This window comes from Rhinoderma darwinii, chromosome 12 (genome assembly GCF_050947455.1).
Source record: "Rhinoderma darwinii isolate aRhiDar2 chromosome 12, aRhiDar2.hap1, whole genome shotgun sequence".
NCBI lineage: Eukaryota > Metazoa > Chordata > Amphibia > Anura > Rhinodermatidae > Rhinoderma > Rhinoderma darwinii.
Window position 1 is genome coordinate 45,943,471 of NC_134698.1, and position 19,430 is coordinate 45,962,900.

The 19,430-nt window shown below is 39.2% G+C and overlaps 1 protein-coding gene and 1 long non-coding RNA gene across 2 annotated transcripts in view; one reads left to right on the top strand and one right to left on the bottom strand.

The window, feature by feature from the left end:
• LOC142664259 (uncharacterized) overlaps positions 1-16,557 on the top strand; it is a 34,403-nt gene extending 17,846 nt beyond the window's left edge. The window contains exons 2-4 of the long non-coding RNA XR_012851244.1: positions 11,753-11,891; positions 15,518-15,560; positions 16,324-16,557. This is a non-coding gene — a long non-coding RNA (uncharacterized LOC142664259). The remainder of the gene's footprint in view (positions 1-11,752; positions 11,892-15,517; positions 15,561-16,323) is intronic.
• GJD2 (gap junction protein delta 2) lies at positions 13,263-17,819 on the bottom strand. The gene is made up of 2 exons (XM_075843282.1): positions 17,625-17,819; positions 13,263-14,190 (listed from the first exon to the last, which is right to left on the bottom strand). Exons 1-2 carry the CDS (start codon positions 17,693-17,695, stop codon positions 13,347-13,349), a joined length of 915 nt encoding a protein of 304 aa, XP_075699397.1. The 5' UTR covers positions 17,696-17,819; the 3' UTR covers positions 13,263-13,346.
• Between the last annotated feature and the right edge of the window lie 1,611 nt (positions 17,820-19,430).

Here is a 19,430-nt window from a genome sequence, read left to right on the forward strand (position 1 = left end):
GCTCTCCTTGCCCCTCCTCCCCATCAGTAGTAGTGTGCAGCCATTAGCGGCGCTAGCGCACTGCAATAGTGGTTTTTAAAATTATGTGCGGTTCGGGTGGCCATGGGCCCCTTAGGAGCCCTGGGCTCCGGGCGGCCGCCCGAATCGCCCATATGATGATCTGCCACTGGTATCCGGGTGGGCACGTGATGACTGAGGACAGTGATTGCCTTTAGTGGTCACGTGCGGGTAGTCGCAGCCAGTCATTTAAATGTCCCGGAAAACCCCTATAATGGGTTCATGACAATTTTCCTGTCCTTTAGCCAGTTATTTACCAAATTACACACATGGAGAGTATGCTTAATCAGAAGCCATACTTCCAGAGGGAATATGATGTAATATGGGGCAGCTTGTACAGAACCAAGTTCATTAACCCTTTCACGACCAAGGGTCATTGATGCCCCTGTGTCCAGGCCAAATTTTCCATTTTTGATATGCACTGTAAAGGATCTGCCAGACACAGCTTCTGTGTCGACGCCCGTGGTTAGTCAGTCTGCACCTGCTCCTAAGTCTGATAGAGTGACTCCTTCTTCTACCACTCAGGCTGGGAGGCTGAGGAGTAGGAGAGCCTATCACAGCCTGGCCAGATGGAGCTAGCTCCCGCCCTCTGTCTATTTATACCTTCATTTCCTGCTTCTCCTTTGCCTGTGATTCTGCTTGTTTCGTGGCTCTGCTGCTGCTGCTGCTTGTACTATTTGTCCTCTGCTTCATATTGACCCTGGCTTTACCGACTACTCTCTTGCTCTGCGTTTGGTACCTCGTACACTCCTGGTTTGACTCGGCTCGTTCACTACTCTTGTAGCTCACGGTGTTGCCGTGGGCATCTGCCCCTTTTCCCTTAGCTTCTTTGTACCCTTGTCTGTCTGTCTGTCGTGCACATAGTGAGAGTAGGGACCGTCGCCTAGGACGGGCCGTTGCAAGTAGGCAGGGACTGAGTGGCGGGTAGATTAGGGCTCACCTGTCTGTCTCCCTACCCCGGCATTACATGCACTTCTTCAAACGATAATATCTTTGCAACCGCTTTGAATATCACTTGAATATTTACTTTGTTTTTTTTTAAAAGACTTATAAGGCTTTAATTTTCTAGATTAGTTTAATTAATTCAGTGTTTTTAATTTTTATTATGAGCAGACAAATCACTAAAAATGTGAATAAAACACTTTTTTTTGTAATTTTTTTATATATAAATATATACACATATACATACGCTGTAGAGCTCTGTAACAATTAGTCCTCTTCTCCCTCCATCACCCTGGATCGCTGTGAGGGGAGATTGAAGAAGGCTATATATACACGATCGTAAAAAAATGGCAGTCGACAACAAATCAACTGTCAGTTTTTCATGGCTGTTTTGTATCAATGTGTCTCAAAATTTGAATCCATTTCCCGGCCGTCTGACTGTTTTTAACCAGAATTTGCCATCCGTTTTTCATAGACGTTAAAAAAAAATGGATGCATTTTATTTGTTAGGGCTTTTTGTCCCAACCCCCTGAAAACACCACAGTGCCCATGTAGATAGTGCCACATTGCCCACATAAATAGTGCCAGTGCCCACTGTAAATATTGCCACAGTTCCCACAAAGTGCCCATTTAGATAGCGCCACAGTGTTCCCTGTAGATAGTGCCAATGTAATGCCACAGTACCCATGTAGATAGTGCCGCGTTAATGGGGAAACGTATTGAAATTATAAATTGCGGGAATGAGGCAATACATTTGATTTGTACTATTGTATAATGATATAGTCCTTCTTAATAACAGTCTAAGCCAGGGGTGGGCAAACTTTTTGACTCGCGGGCCACAATGGGTTCTAAAATTTGACAGAGGGGCCGGGCCAGGAGCATTTGGAGGGAGTGTTTGGGCCGGATATACTAAAGCATTAAATGTAGTGTGTGCAAACCTCATAGCACAGTAAGAACACTACAACCCAATTTATTAACTGTCTTTCAAATGTGAAAAATAGCCCTTATCAGTTAATAAATTTGTCTCAAGGAATATGCAAGATCTGGCATTTACATACTATTTCGCAGATACTGGGAGAAGGAAATGTAAATAGATTAAAATAACATACGCACTGTGATTTATAAAGAAAAAAGTTCTGTTGACTCTGTAAATTAGCTGCCAACCTCTGAGCAGTAGCCGCCCGTTCTTGTGTTGACTGCTTGCTAGCATAGTTTGCATGCTTCGTGGCAAAGTGACGGCTGATATTGTACTCTTTGAAAACCGAAGGGCTTAATGGTGACGTGAAACGAAGTGAAAATTAAAGTGAAATAAAGAGAAATACGCGCCACATTAACCCCTTAATGACCGGGCCATTTTGCACGTTAATGACCAAGGATTATTTTTTGTTTTTCCACGGTCGCATTCCAAGAGTCGTAACTCTTTTTTTATTCCGTCGACATAGCCGTATAAGGGCTTGTTTTTTCCGGGACGAGTTGTATTTTGTAATTGTACCATTTTTAGATGCTTATAATATATTGATTAACTTTTATTAACTTTATTTTAGGAGAGAATTGAAAATAAGCAGCTATTCCAGCATTAATTTTCACGTTATAAATTTACGCCGTTTACTATGCAGCGTAAATAACATGTTAACTTTATTCTATGGGTCGGCACGATTACAGGGATACCAAATGTGTAAAGGTTTTATATGTTTTTTCTACGTTTGCACAATAAAAACCCTTTTAGAAAAAAATTACTTGTTTTTGCATCGCCGCGTTCCAAGAGGCGTAATTTTTTTATTTTTCCGTCGATGTGGCCGTACGTGGGATTGATTTTTGCGGGACAATGTGTAGTTTTCATTAGTACTATTTTGGGGTACATAGGACTTATAGATGAACTTTTATTTTATTTTTTATGGGGGGAATGGGAGAAAAGAGAGAATTTTGCCGTTGTTTTTTGCGTTTTCTTTGGACGCCGTTCATCCGGCGGTTTAATTAATGTGTTCATTTTATTGGTCAAGTTGTTACGATCGCGGGGATACCATATATGTGTATGTGTGATTTGTTTTGACCGTTTTATTAAATAAAACCACTTTTTGGGGCAAAAAAGTAGTTTTATTTGACTTTGACTGTAATTTTTTTTATTTTTTTTTTCACAAACTTTATTTAACGGTTTTACTTTTTTTTTTTTAGTCCCACCAGGGGACTTCACTATGCGATATGCCGATCGCATATATAATGCTTTGGTATACTTCGTATACCAAAGCATTATTGCCTGTCAGTGTAAAACTGACAGGCAACCTGTTAGGTCATGCCTCTGGCATCGCCTAACAGGCAGATGCTGAAGACAGACCTGGGGGTCTTTGTTAGACCCCCGGCTGTCATGGAAACCCGACGGCGACCCGCGATTTGTTTGCGGGGGCGCCGATCGGGAGACAGAGGGAGCTCCCCCCTCTGTCAAACACATTAAATGCCGCTGTCACTGTTGACAGCGACATTTAATGGGTTAAACTGCCGGAATCGGCGCGTGTTTCGATTCCGGCAGTTGCAGCAGGAGCCAGGCTGTGTATAACAGCCGTGCTCCTGCCGCTGATCGCGTGGGTAAACTGTCAGTACCCGCGCGATCACAGGACGGATATATCCGTCCTCCTGCGCGAACTAGCAGCTGCTGAGGACGGATATATCCGTCCTTCGGCGTTAAGGGGTTAACAACGGTCAATGTGTTTTGAGTGCGCCATCTATTGGGAAAACGTGGGCATTGCAGGGAAAGGGGAAAAAAAAGGAGGTTTTTACTATTATTTGGACAAGTTCGGCGGGCCGGATTAAAAAGCCTAACGGGCCGTATGTGGCCCGCGGGCCGTAGTTTGCCCATGTCTGGTCTAAGCACAAATCCCAATGTTTAACATGCTTTGCTTCTGTGTTCATGTTAGAGTTCCTTTACATAGAATTGCACAACAAGGAGGATAGAAACCAAATGCCTTGAATTAAATTTCTTATGAAAACAATAATAAAATGAAACCTTTTATGCCGTGTTGCTCGATAAACAGATGGTATGGCTGATGTGACTATGTACAATGTTGACTGGTTATAGCACACCCCTGTAGATAGCACCACACCCCCTGTAAGTAGTGCCACCGACCTGTAGATATCAACATCCCCCCCTGTATTTAGCAATATCCCTGCTGCAGATAGCAACACCCCCCCCCCAGTAAATGGCACCCCCTTCCTTTTAAATAGCACCCCCTTCCTTTAAATAGCACCACTGTAGCTCCCTGTAGGAGCGGAATTCTCTGTTTGAAGATTCCGCTCCTACAGGAAGCCCCTGATGTCTCTGTCTATATATGGACAGTGACATCAGGGGTTAACTCTAATAGCGGAATCCCCTGCTAGAGCGGGGATTCCGCTCCAGGAGTAGCCCCTGACCTCACTGTCCTTATATGGATAGTGACACCTGGGGCTTCTCCAGTAGCGGAATCCCCGTCACCGCAATCTGAGACTGGGGATTCCGCTCCTAGAGAGAGCCGCTGATGTCATTGTCCATATATGGATAGTGACACCAGGGACTTCTCCAGTAGAGGAATCCCCGGCCAGAGTGTCGGCCGGGGATTCCGCTCCTAGAGAGAGCCACTAATGTCACTGTGCAAATGGACAGTGGCATCAGGGGCTTTGTCTGGAAGCAGAATCCCCGGCAAGTGTGATCTGACACAGGGGATTACGCTCCTAGAGTCAGTTCAGGTGGCACTATTTACAGTGGGGGTGCGATGCTAGATAGCAACCCTCCGCTGTAGATAGCATCACACCCCCTACTGTAAATAATAGGATTTCCGCTGCAGAAAAACCGCACCATTTCCTGCATTTTTTACTGCAGAATATGGTGCTGAATTTGCTGCGTTTTTCCACAATGCTGAGAGAGGGTGACATCTCCTCTGAAAAACGCAGCAATTCAGTCCGCTCCCCGCAGCAGGAATTGACATGCTGTGATACAAAAAATACGCACCACAGGTTAATTTCTGCATGGAAATTTTACGCAGCGTGTGGATGAGAATTGTTAAATCTCACCCACTTTGCTGCTACTGTATTCTTCTGCGTATTTTGCGTCCGCAATTCCGGACGGAAAATACGCAGCAATTCCACTACGTGTGGACAAGCCCTAAGTCTCAAATGATTGGCAAATACTGTGTGTGCTATAACTTGCGACTTTATAACATCACTAGTAGTGTAAACCTTTTAATAAATTCTCCCCATTCTTGTTGAAGGACTGAAAGTTATAGACTGGCTATACGTGCATAAACCTGTTTAATGGAGCTTTGCTGATGCATTTGGCACGTTTGTTAACTCTTTAACGACTGGTGTATAGCCTTTTTATGTCAGTCGTTTGGGGTAGTTCTTCTGAAGCGCCGCCTTTTCACGTCATGACTTCAGAATCGTGCGGGGTGCTCATGAAGCCTGGGCTGTTGCGAACAGCCTCTGGCTTCATGGCAACAATCGTAGAGCACTAGCAGTGGTCTCCGATCATATTTAACCCCTCAGATGCACCTGATGTATCTGAGTGGTTTTAGAGGGAGGGAGCTCCCTCTCTCATCCCACTGGCATCGGGTGCCATTGGTTTCTATGGCAGCCTGCAGGCCTAACATAGGCACCCAGGTCTGTCTTTAGTGGCCTAACAAGATGCCTGTCAGTTTTACACTGACAGACAATAATACACTGATTATGAAAAAAAGTTACTCGTATTTGGTATCGCCGCATCCGTAACGAACCCAACTATAAAGCTATTACATTATTTAACCCACACGGTGAACACCGTAAAAAATAAAATAGAAAACAATGCTAGAATTGCTCTTTTCTGTTCATCCTACCTTCAAAAAAAATTTGATAAAAAGTGATCAAAAAGTCGCATGTACTCCAAAATGGTACCAAAAAAAATTACAAGTCGTCCCGCAAAAAAAACAAAACAGCCCTCATGCAGCTGCATTGTTTGAAAAATGAACATTTTATGCCTCTTAAAGCATGTCGACACAAAAACAAATAATTTTGCAGAAAAAGTGTTTTTACTGTGTAAAAGTAGGAAAACTTAAAAACCTATATAAATTTGGTATCGACGCAATGGTAACGACATGCTGAATAAAGTTATGTTATTTATACCACACGGTAAACGGCGTAAAATTAAGATGCAAAAAATAATGGCAAAATTTCAGGTTTTTTTTCCAGTATCCCACTAAAAAAGTACCCCAAAATGGTGCTATTAAAAAATACAACTTGTCCCGCAAAAAAAGTCCTTATATAGCTATGTGGATGGAAAAATAAAAAAGGTTCTAGCTCTTTGAATGCGACGATGGAATAAAGAAAAAAATTGCTTGTTCATTAAGTTTTAAACTACCTTCGGTATTAAGGTTTTAAAGTAACATTCTAGGAAAAATTGATACACTAGTTTAGATTTATCAATAGTATTATAAAAAAAATTACGTGATGAAGCAAATTTATTAATAAATGGCACAATGTGGCAAAATAAATTAGGCGCAACTTGCTAAACATGTTAGAAACTTTTATTTTCCTTACACCATCCCTTAGTATATTTCCCCCACTGTGTTATACCTAGTGCAGGGCTTTAAGGGGCGGAGCATGACACATGGATTCTCTCTTCCAAGCTCTTTGAATCCATGTTACATACACAGCCTCCCTCTGTCCAGTTTATTTTTTTTGCTTTATAACTTAATTGACTGTTTAGTAAACAAGCACTTACCTACGGTATATTGTGATTGTATTCTGAAAATATATGAAATCCAGATGAGTAAAATTGCACTAACTTAAACAATCCTTTATTGTATATTCACACAGTGTAAAGATTGCAGGAAAAAACCATGAGTTAACCCTTAGGGTCAAAAACGTCTGAAAATACAGAGCTGTTTTCAAGGGAAAACAGCTCCTGATTTTCAGACGTTTTTTAAGCCACTCTCGATTTTCGCTGCGTTTTTGTGATGGTTTTTACGGCCGTTTTTGGGGGTGTTTTCAATAGTCAATGAAAAAAACGGCTCCAAAACGTCCCAAGAAGTGTCCTGCACTTCTTTTTTGTGGCTGTGGTCCATCTGAACAGAACGCAGTTTTTCCCATTGCAAGCAATGGGCAGATGTTTGTAGGCGCTCTGCTTCCGATTTTTTTTTGGCCGTTTTTCGGGCGTTTTAGGCCCGAAAAACTGCCGAAAATAGGCCATGTGAGCATACCCAAACACCATCAAGAGTCATCACTAGGCTTTGCGAGACTTAGGCAAAGATTCAGTTTGCTGCCCTAGCCCTGTATCTAAATATTCTGGCCACGGGTTTGTGGGTACCCTAGTCCCACCAGAACCCCTCCCCCCTTGCCCAGCTGTACTGCTTAATTTATTAACAGTTCCTCAAGTGTAGATAATCTGAATACAATTTGAAATAGTTTGTCTGGCTTTCTTTTTATTTCCAGTATACTTACCGTTCCTATACATATGAAGAGCTCCCATTGAGTAGAAGAAGGTCATTTGCTCCAGAGATTAACATCTCTGTTGATAAGTATCTTATGGGACATGTATTAATACCTGCCTGCAGGGACATTAGAAATACATTCTGCAGATCTCAGTCTGAGCTCAATTTTTGCTTCACACACAAATATACATGGTGCAGAGCAGAATATTATTTGCTGGCAAGTATTGTAAGCAATGTGCATGCAAAATCCGCATGTAATTAAAAAAAATGGTGTAAGTTAATTAAAATGATGCCCGCAGCTCTGCACCTTGACGAAAAACTGCAGAGCAATCTGCACAGGACAAGACACTCAGGAAAATGATGTGAACACACAAATCATTTTACAAAAAAGGCAAGTACTTTATTATCTGCTGAATATTACATTGTTGCTTTATTGTATGAAACAATTCCATAAACAATATACAAAGGTGAGTATAAAATGTCCTGTGACACTGAGACTGAATGGAGCTTGATGTGAAATCTATGGCACTTAACCCATTGCCTGCTGAAGGGTGAGCACTGCTGTCTATAACAGGGTGCCTTTTTCCTGTGTAGCAGCCAAGGGATTAAATAAAGAGGGCAGAGCTGCAGCAGAAATGCTGGTGATTTTTGTACCCTGGAGAAAAAGGTCGGGTTTTGAGTGTTATACAAATAGATGCTGTTCTAGAAAGATTCTTGCCCATTGATTCCAAGCGGCACTACCACTTGTGGGTGGAAGCTTGTGACATAGCACCATTTAACAGAGATGGACTGATGGATACTTTTCAGTGCATTGAACCAAAAGGTGGAGGGCTATGAAGTCTTGTGGAGTCTCCTAACGCTTTCACAGATCTCCATACATAGAATTATACATAGACATATTCAGTTTAATAGATTTCCTCCTGTTAGCTGTATGTATAGGAGAGCAGTGTATAGTAAGGTGAGTCACAGTTCACAGCAGCTCATTGTTATGTCTTTGGGGTTACTTGGGGTGCATTTACATAAGCATTTTTGCTACGATTTTTTGATTCACGGCAAATTACTGCAACAAAAATGTGTAGTAAATACACACTTGGGGTATGTGCACACGACCAATTTTCAGGCGTAATGGAGGCGTATTACGCCTCGAATTACGCCTGAAAAGACAGCTCCAATACGTCGGCAAACATCTGTCCATTGCTTGCAATGGGTCTTACGATGTTCTGTGCAGACGAGCTGTCATTTTACGCGTCGCTGACAAAAGACAATGCGTAAAATTACGGCCGCATCAAAGAAGTGCAGGACACTTCTTGGGACGTAATTGGAGCTGTTTTTCATTGACTCCAATGAAAACCAGCTCCAATTACATCCGTAAAAGATGCCGCGAAAAACGCATGCACTTGTGAAAACGTCTAAAATTCAGAAGCTGTTTTCTCCTGAAAGCAGCTCCGTAATTTCAGACGTATTTGGCGTTGTTGTGTGCACATACCCTTAAAGTGCTATTAATCCCATTGTTATTACTTGCTATAGGTGTGGTTTCATTTCACCTCATCTCTTGACACTGTGCACACGGCTGTATTAGCCATATATTTAGTGTCAAGGAAAGAATTGCATCCGGCTCTTGGCGCCAAATATACTGGTCGTGTATGGAGCCGTAATATGACTGTGTGAGTGAGCCCTAAGACTTGGGTTATACACAGATTTTTTGTAGCACAATAGATGAAGTCCATATAAATACAAAGAGCTGTTGCAAGTACATGTAGCATTCATGAGATTTTCATATAACAGTCACGCAACAAAATATCAGGAAAAGGAACCTGGGGTAAACAAGTTACAATGAAATTGGGGGACAGTTATTATTCAAGCTGTTATGTAACAAAAGTCTGTGTAGCTCCAGCCTAAGGGCCCATTCTACTTAGCTTGTGTCCATTTCTAGATATTAGTACAAAAAAATGGAACATATTCCAGAAGAGCAAACAAAAAAAAAACTTTCCCAAAATAATGTTTTCTTTTTTCTTACTCTGTGACCTTATCCCGTTTTTTTTTTTTTTTGTAAAAGACTAAATAAGTCTCGAGGATCAAAGACCTAACATACTTATAGTGCTACTATTATTAATTGGTCTTTTCATTCAGAGGTGCACGTATGATCCCCATAAGCCCAGTTTCTACAATATAATTATATGTCACAGTTCAAATCAATTAGAATATCTTGTAAATGAGAGTCAATTTGAAACCTGTGCTTTTTGCAAGCAGAACATTTTTATTTCTAGATATCAACCCTTCTTTTCTTGCCCTGAGATGACTACAAGAATTGATTGTCTGATACGTTGTTGTTAAAATGCTGGCCTTCTCTGAACTTGATCGGTGTGGGCACGCAATTCCTATACTAGCATCCTGATCTCAGTAGGACATTAATCTTTTTAGAACATCCAGGAAGTGTGGACTATTTGGCAATCAATAGCTAGCTGTACACAGGACTGACCTTGTAAAAAGAACCATCTGTACAATTATAGTACATGTAAAAAAAAATGAACAGATATGGATACGTGAGCACTGTGCTAGATGAACATTGGGAATAAGCAGCAACACTATCATGTTTACAACCTGAGATTATCTCCTATGTTTGTAGTTATTATCTTCCCTAGACTTGTGATCCAGTTTACTTAAGGAACAAATATATATTTCTACAGCTTGTGCTTGTATCAATGTAACTGCTGTTCAAGACACATTGGGCCTCATGTAAAAACTGGTGCTGGCAATAGAAATGGAGCAATTACACATAGCAGCCCCGATACCAGGTCGGAAAATGAGGAAATCTGGTTACCAAGGGCATTCTCATACATGAGCCCTATTGTTGATTTTCAACCACCAAAAGTATGCAGTGATTATAAGTACAAGGGCACATTGGTCTGTACCCTGAAATCAGGCACAGGGCTAACTAGAGACTATAGCTTAATGTATCCTTATAATGGTCTTTTATGCTCCAGATAGACTTACATTTCATACTACAAAGATTTGTTTTATACTGCTCCTATGCAAGATGCCAAAGCCAGATGTAACAGTTCTCATTTAACATTTTCAGTGCATCACAGAACAATGAACAATGTCCTTCCGGCACTGCAGGTGCCGTAAAGGGGTGACTTGATCTCTACTGAAGGTGCATTCAACAGTTAAGGTTTACGGTAGAAACAAACAGGCATATTTTTAGTGGCAAATGTGGAAAATCCACAGTGCATCCTTAAAAAAAGTCGCTCAGTCCATGCAGCCCCTTTTAATGCCAGAAGTACTAGGGTACTTTGAACCTACTAATATACATACAGTACATCTATATCATGGTCTTGGTATAAAGTTCATTCATAGAGCGTCATTTATGTAATACGTGGACATTGTCTATAGAGCTTCTGTAGAAAATACACATAATGTACATTTGAACAAATTTGGCAAGCTGTGGCCCTGTAGGTACAATTGGTTTTCCAGTAGAGTCATAGCTTTTCTACCTTTGCACATTTTAATTTCTGTTTCACTTAACAAATCTTTATTTTAGCTTAAATCGCAGCACCCAATAAAGCTAAGCTTTACGGTGGGAATATTAGTCTATCTCAAAAATTAATTGTTCAGTAAATGAAATCCATATCTGGATGACGATTGTTGTATATTCAGTAGATGACAAATGGCATTCTATAGTTGCACCATGAGGCACCAGACCTAGACATAGTAAATGGAGTACATAAAAACATGAACACTGTTTGGTGTTAGGTTTCAATCTAGAGGTTTTACTTGTAGCAATGTAGCCATGTAAATAAAAAAACATAGACTTTGGTATCCATTTCAAGCCTTAGATTTTTAGAAATTTGAATTCGACTTAGAATAAGTTAAGATGATTTGGGCCAAAACTTTGCCATCTACATGAGGAAATTGGCTTTTTTTCCTAGAAACTAATCAACCATCATGTATGTATATATATTTTTTTTATCTCTGGGCTGTTATAGACTCAAACAATTACAACTGATATGTCATATTAGGCAACCAGGGACTAAGTGGCCTTTGCAAACTAGATATAGGACCTGAATCTTGTAATAGTGTAACCCTTTATACACCTTGTGGTAGTGTCTGCAAAAGCTGAATTCATTCATAACACACCCCAACCAATTCAGACTCTGGGGACCAGAATCTCTATGTTTGCCATCTTTTTTTTTTATAAATGCATTAATTTGTAACCAGAATCAAAAGCATTTAGGAGTAAGATTTTAAAAATTGCTGATTATGTAGGTCAATACCCTGCAGTTTCTGGAAACAATGTGGACATATTAATTTCTTTTTTTTCCAAGAGTGTGACCGCTCAAGAAGAATGCTTCAAGGAATCTTTAAGCCTCAGCATAACATGAACGAGGAAAACAGGACAGCACACTAAGCAATCTGCGTGTCAAGGTCAATGAGGATTGCACCATTACAGTGATGCTACCAGAGGTATTTAGAGAAGACTTCTCCCAGTATTAATGAATTACAAAAGTCTGCACTGCATTAATGACCAAGCAGCAAGGCTGCACAGTAGGTATATTTAAGGAGTGGGATGAGAGGTGTATAACTTCTATGATAGCAAACAGCTCTCTGGATATGATATCTCTTACTGCAGATAGAAATAAATGCTCATATGCCCATGTTCAATGTGTTTCTGTAGGGTTTTATGGTTTTCCTTAATAAGACATATACCTTTATTTAGAAAATCAATATTGAAGTGCCCTGCACCCATTTTCTGAGCTTAATTTATATGTTGTGATTAGTGGAGATCTAGAGTAATAAATTGAGCACTTTTTTTTTTTTTGTGAAGTATCAGAATCCTATTTTGGTGTAAATACAAGCAGGCTAAAAATTCAACATGCAATAGGGCACATGCATAAGGAGCCACTTTACATACAGTATTATGCTTTCGTATTTTCTGCTGCCCTTACATTATATGTGTTTGGCTTAGACTGGGAGCTTCTTTATGTCATGCAGGGAATCAGTCGATTATTTGAGGCTTGTAAAATCAGTAATATACCATTTATTTATTTTTACAGTATTTCTATATGTTTTATTGCAGGGTCAAAGAAAGAAATTAACTGAATACTATAGAAGTTTTAAAAATATGTGCTTTTTAATTGCTATAATGAGAGGGCATAGTAAGGGTAGATTCATTCAGGGTATGTTAGTGGAAATAAGTCACGGATTGTTTTCCTATTGAGCTGATTATCACCAAAATGTCTTTGGTTAATCTGTTCCATAGAATAAGAAATTATGTTTTGTTTGCTGTAGGATTACCATAACTGACCTCTGTTGAACCTACCTGAAAGTAGATTCAGTGCATGAGAGTGGGCGAGTTGGCAGTATTAGGTTGTTTAAGACACCTTTTTAGAAACCACTCCAGCTAGGGATAGTATTGTGTATAGGGATTTTAGGGGTATTTCAGGGATTGCTGCTTTCAACATTTTCTGATATGGATTGATAATGACCTTAAAAGCTTGAGAGCCACAATGTGCCAATCACTTGGTTTTACCTTTTTTCTGTCTGTATCAACAGGGATTTAAAAGTTTTTCTCTGCATGTTGTAAGTAGCAATTAGTCTGTATACAGGAACATAACCATACCGTGAGTAACTCTGAAACATACAGGAGGCTATTGTACTTAGTATTGTGTATTGCTGTACGGAAGGGTGTGCTATCAAATGTAGTATTGAAACATCATAAGTATCAACTAACCAGCCAGAGACTTCCGCCAATTAAATCACTGGCAACTGCTACTGATTGAGAATAACTTTTCCAGCCAGCACATTTCTGCATTGCAATGGCAATCAAGTCCAAGGGCATTCCATTAATCAGACACCCCCCGCCCTCCCTCTCCTCATGCTGCATGGGTCCAGTTATTAGCTGTTGCTTTTGAAACATCCTCACACATAGGCTGAGTCACTCGACTGTGTCCTGCCAAAATTGGGCACACCCATCCTGGGCAAGTCCTTATTCCTAATTTCATAAATTGATTTTCTCTTGGCCTGTACACCTCGGACTGCCGTCTTGATCTTTCTCCAACCCAAGTGGTTCAATTCAGCTAAATTAAGAACAACACAGAGGCCACTGACTGCAAACATAAAAACCAGAAATACTGTCTTCTCTGTCGGCCTGGATACATAGCACTCCACCTCTTTTATGCAGGGATACCGATCACACTCATACTGGGAGGGCACATTAAACCCATACAGGAAATATTGTCCAACAAGAAATCCAATTTCCAGAGCGTTTCTAAAAACCACTTGAATGATATAAAATCTTGAGATCCCTTCCTGGCGCCTCATCTTGGATTTTGTGGTTCTTATAGAGGGGTTTGGGATTTCCTTAATCTCTAAGCAATCCGGTTCAGCCTCCTTGGTTGAGTTTTCTGTGTTTTGTAAGACACCATTGACCAAGGTGTTCTTGATCTTTTTACTATCCTCCCTTTTCACAGTGTCCTGGTCTCTATCCAGGGTGAGAAAAACTGTGGAGTATCTTCTTTCCTTCTGTTTAGCAGACTGATGAACAGAATATGTGATGAAGCATAAGCTTGGCGTGCAGACCAAGATGATCTGAAACACCCAGTATCTGATGTGAGAGATTGGGAAAGCCCTGTCATAGCACGCCTGGTTGCACCCTGGCTGAAGAGTGTTGCAGACAAACATGGTCTGCTCATCATCATAAACAGTCTCTCCTACAATGGCAACAATGAGTATCCTAAAGATGACAACCACAGTCAACAGGATCCTGAAAGACAATACAATAGGTTAAGCAGGTTCTGCTAATGGAGAAATATAGACTTGTAAAGAAAGATCCGGATAATTACAAGGCTAACAGTTTGTTGTACCAATATGTCAATATTTCCATACTGTCTTAGGAACAGGTTTTGACACTATGTAAAATTGTAAATAGTTTTGAGTGATAGAAATGCTGCAAAGCCCTTTTACTAATGCCTGTCCTGAAACAGACACAGACTGACATGTGCTTCTCTTTTATAAGACACTATACTAAATATGATGAACAATACTTATTACTAACAAGCCGTGTCTCTTCCTCTACATCTTTATCTTTATCAGTCTCAGATATTGAACACCTGAAAAATATGGCTCATAACCCCTGCCACAATTTACAGGATATATATATATATTTTTTTACGGCACATTGGTGATTCTTTCCCTGGAATTAATGTTTGCAGACCTCTGTGCTTAATGTTGTTGATGTTTTACACTAATGTTAATGCATTTAATGTATTAATTTAGATAAAGTTCCATGTACTTTGTGAGATGTGGTGGTCAGCAGAATGCTAGTTGACTAAATAAATCACAGCTCATTGTATCTAACAATAAGACAAGGGTGATGAGGTAGAAACCATTTAACAAAGTCACTACTTCCTTTCTGTTGGTATTTACAGCTTATCCTGTTTTGAGACAATACATGCATTTTTGCTTATATTGCATAAGGGCCGAGATGTCTCTGTTTAAGGTTCAGTGAATATACAGTATTGTAATTAAGGAATACTTGCTATATTACAAGAGAATATCAATCATACGTAAGGCAGTTCATCCATAAATCTAGGTAATTGTTGTCATGTATAACCTATTTGATATTATGTACTTTGCCTTTACATCATACCACATAATGAACAATGTTCATCTTCCACATGACATGTTTTCAAGTTATCATCAGTATACTTCAAGAAAAATAAGGGTTCATACCCTGTGCGGAGGAGAATCTGCCTACCTGCTACAGTATTTGAGGTTTGAATCGGCTGGAAATAATGAGTTGTTATGGTACAGTATGTATATATATATATATATATCTATATATAGATATATATACACTTATATCCAGTTAATGTATCTAAGACAATTGGGTTCATCTCATTGATTTGCAGTACAACAAAATAGTTTACTATCAATTAATGATGTTCGTTTAAAGATTTAGACAGCTGTCACCAAAATCAAGATATTTTTAATGCTTTTAATTGCTAAAGAGATAAGCAAGCAATAGTAGTAAGAGGAGATGGTGGCGTTACAAGCTCATGGCACTAATATATGTTTTTCATGCATTACAGGGTTTACAAGCTGAAAGGATGAACTCTGTCCTAGCAGTTGGAGGTATGATTCCTAAGTTCTGTGATACAGCTGCTTCCTTAACACTTTCACTGCCAGAAGGTCCAGCAGTACAGTGAGTACACATGACAGGGCCCTCTGGTAATTAAAGGGTCAGGATGATATGACAGCAACAACATGACAATGAAGCACCTTAGGCAGAGTTCAGATATTTTTGGTTAGAATAATTGGCCATAGGATATTTTCCTTTCCCAAGTAGCTTTGCGTAAAAGGTTGTTCTTTCACATCGATGTGTATGAGGAGCTGTCCAGTGCTGAAGTTGTTCCTGAAGGGAAACACTCGTTCGCTGCACATAGTGCACCCAGTCATTTCAATAAAAAGATCCACTGTACTATTCGTATAATTAGGATTGTTCCATGTTTTACAATACTTTTGTGTATGTTAATATTTTGTGATACATTTACTGTTTAAGGGTTTTAGTTTATTTAGTGTGAATTTCACTTAAGTGGATAATACTAGAAAATGCCAATATTTATTAGATAAATTAATAAATGGATCAATACACTAAAATCTACTCATTTGATTTGAACACTAGGATCTTTAGTCTATACTACATTTTACTTTTGTTTTATGTTACACTTAAAACCATCCCATATACAGTACTCTCTTCGCAGATAAAAAAATGTTTATCTGATGGTATAATAATCATCTTATACCCTCTGAATATATATTTTTGTTTTTCATATATTGATATCACACGCCTAAATTTACCTGATTCTGTAATATTACTTATTGTTTTCTCTGACAGGACATACAGTTCTACAAATATTAGCCTATATTTTTTTCCGGTCAGTTCCTATGGCATGGAGATGACTCAACATCACTTTAGGTGAAAGAACATGGCTCTTATTAAAATAAGTTGCTCTTAACCATAAGGTTTCTATGTATTATACACATGTACTAACTTAGAGGGCTTTTGTTTGTACATTTAAGTTGATGCATATGTTCCACAGCTTCATGGCTTGTGATGGAATTAGAATGTTATGCAGTGTTTTGACTTACCATACAATAATATATATAATTTTATTACTAAAGATTAAAAAATGTTAATAGTATAGTGGATTATAGTTATACAAATATTTTTTCTGCCTGGTAGTTATATATCTGTCTATACAAATGGAGGCGCTGTAGCTTTAACTAAGGCTACATTTTAATTATGCATATCTGTTAATGACTGATGACCTACTGCTTAAGGGCTCTCAAGACCATACGATAGATTGTATGAATAATTGTTATAACAACCTAGCCAGTCAAGTTCTAAGACAGTACAGGTGCATATAGTATCATTTAAATAGCACAACTGATAAGTTCAATAGTAACCCGTTGTGTAGTTCATGGTGTTTTGTGAAAAGGTATATAGTAATGAAGTGTGACTGGGGAAAAAGAGGATTGAACTAAACCCTTTCATTTGAAGGTCATTGCAGGTTTCTCAGAGATAATATTTAAGCATTGAAAAAACCTTCATATGAACTTAGGCACAGAACTGGCTTAGGTTACTTCATTTTCCAAGTATTTATCTGCAGTGTATTTAACATCTAATTTTAGAACAATATTTACATGATGATCTCTTTTACAAATGTTCCATTCTACAATGCCTTTAGTCAATAAACTTTCCATACCAAGGTTTCCTTCCAACAGCCCCAGCTGATGCACACCAGCCCCCAATGCTTATATGCAGCATGCACCTGATACTAATGAGAGACATCAATCACAGTTCAGGCAGAGGTGTCACTATTGGTTGGGGGTCTGGTGCTGATCTTAGTCAGCAAACAAGATGCTATCTATGATAGAGGCAAGCCTAATATACTGAAATTCAAAAATACTCCATGCTTGTGTTAAAAATAAACTAATGCTAACAATAAGCATTATGTCGTTTATATTCAAATGTACAATACATCACTAGTAGTCAGAATTTTACATCATTATACATTAAAATCCTATTGCCTTTTAGTATTCTGTTTTCTATCCAGGCAGATAAAGGTAAGTAGCCAATAATAAAGACTCCACTTTGCAAAGTCTTTTCATTTGTAGTTTTGAAAGAATTCTTACCTTCCTATCATAGTACTGTGCTGTTGCACAGCAGCCTCTAGAAGTCTTTCTAGTATAGTCCATTCTCCCATCGCTGTACATCGGAGACCTGGTGCAACGGGAGGCTTTTCACCTTCTCTGGGGAAAGCCACCGGGTGTAGGTGACCTGTACTCTGTGTAATCTCAGCGTGATGATCAGAGGTGTCCCTGCTCGGGAAGGCTGCACGCACTGTCTTACTGCCTGTAATCTCCCTTTAAGTAGACTCTGCTTGCGTCACACAGACAGGTCCCTGGACAGAAGCCAGAGACAGCCAGTGGGATTCTGCTAAATGTTATTATAGCAGAGAAAAAGAGATGTGAGAGGAGGAGGAAAGGGTGTAATGCAGAGATAACAGATTAATTTGCGATCAAGTGATTCTATTTAATCTTTTCCACAGACTGCAAATCCTAAAACATGAGGGGCAGACAGGGAGCTGATGTAAAGTGTGAGCATGGATTATACTGGGAGTGGAAGTATGTGTGGGGAAGAGTAGAAGGTGACCAATTACTGTTAACCCCTTTTTATTCTTGTTTTTAATTATTGGGCTTACCTCAGTCAGCATCTTTTTTTTTTTTTGTCATTGTCTAAACTGTACTATAAAAGTAGTCACAATTCTTCATCACTGTACTAAATGAAAGGTAAAATTTCCTATTTTTTTTTCCTTATTATTACTGAAACAGTTTAAAAATAATGTAACTAAAAATAAGGAAAGCACTAAACCTAATGGGATAACCAAAAATAATTCTATACAAATTTGAAATAAGTTTTTGTTTTGAGCTGAGCCCTAAAATGTAAGTCTGTACGTTTACCAAAGGGATTATTTGCCAAGCATGAATTAATGTCTTTACCAATTCATCTCCATGACAGCACCTGAGATTGTCTTCAAACTTATTTGGGACAGGAAAAACAAAGAGCGTTTCATCAGGTTTGATACAAGTACGTCTACAACACAGGGCATCCACCTATGGCTGGGCTCACATGGTGCATTCACGTTGCGCTTTTAGCATAAAAGATGTATCATAGAGGACTTAGCACCTCCCAACTCTAAATCTTTAGCGCTTTATGTGAAACCCAGTTCCCAATATGTGGGATTTACCTTGTATTACCTTGTGTAGAGTCTAATGGTTTTGGATCAATTCTCTCTCACACTCTCACAATCTCACTCCGAACTCCTTAGGTAAAGTACAGATAAAAAGCTAAATTATTGAGGACTTGGAATCTGAACTTAAAGCCCTATTAGACGGAGCAATTATCGTATGAATTTTCGTATAGTTTGAATGTAAGATATAATCACCATGTGCAATAGCATGCAATGATCGAACGATAAGCTATAAAATGCTTGGTTTACGTGTATCGACTGCATCTACCTATCGTTTGTTGCCGCCACATCCCCTCGACTAAACAGAAACTTTCGAGTTGTTAGAAGATCAGAGATGAGATGTGTTTTTGTTGGAGATTGGTTTTGTTGTGAGCAATGATCACGGTAACGTCTAAAAAGCGAAATTGTTAGCGAGTATTGTTATATGAAATAGACCGCCATTCAAACGCAAACAACTCCCTGAATCGTCACTCGTTCATGAAAGAGAATTTGCCCATTCAATAGGACCCTTAGCCTTGATCTGTCTAAATATTTAGACGGAGAAGATGATCCAGATTCTTCTTAGGCGGAAAGACATACATTTTTGTTTTCTAGTGAAGTCATTGACAAATGCCTTAAAATAGTCATTCTTTTTTGATGAAATGTTTGGCATACTAGGCGAGTCTTGACATAGAAGAGTATATGCTAT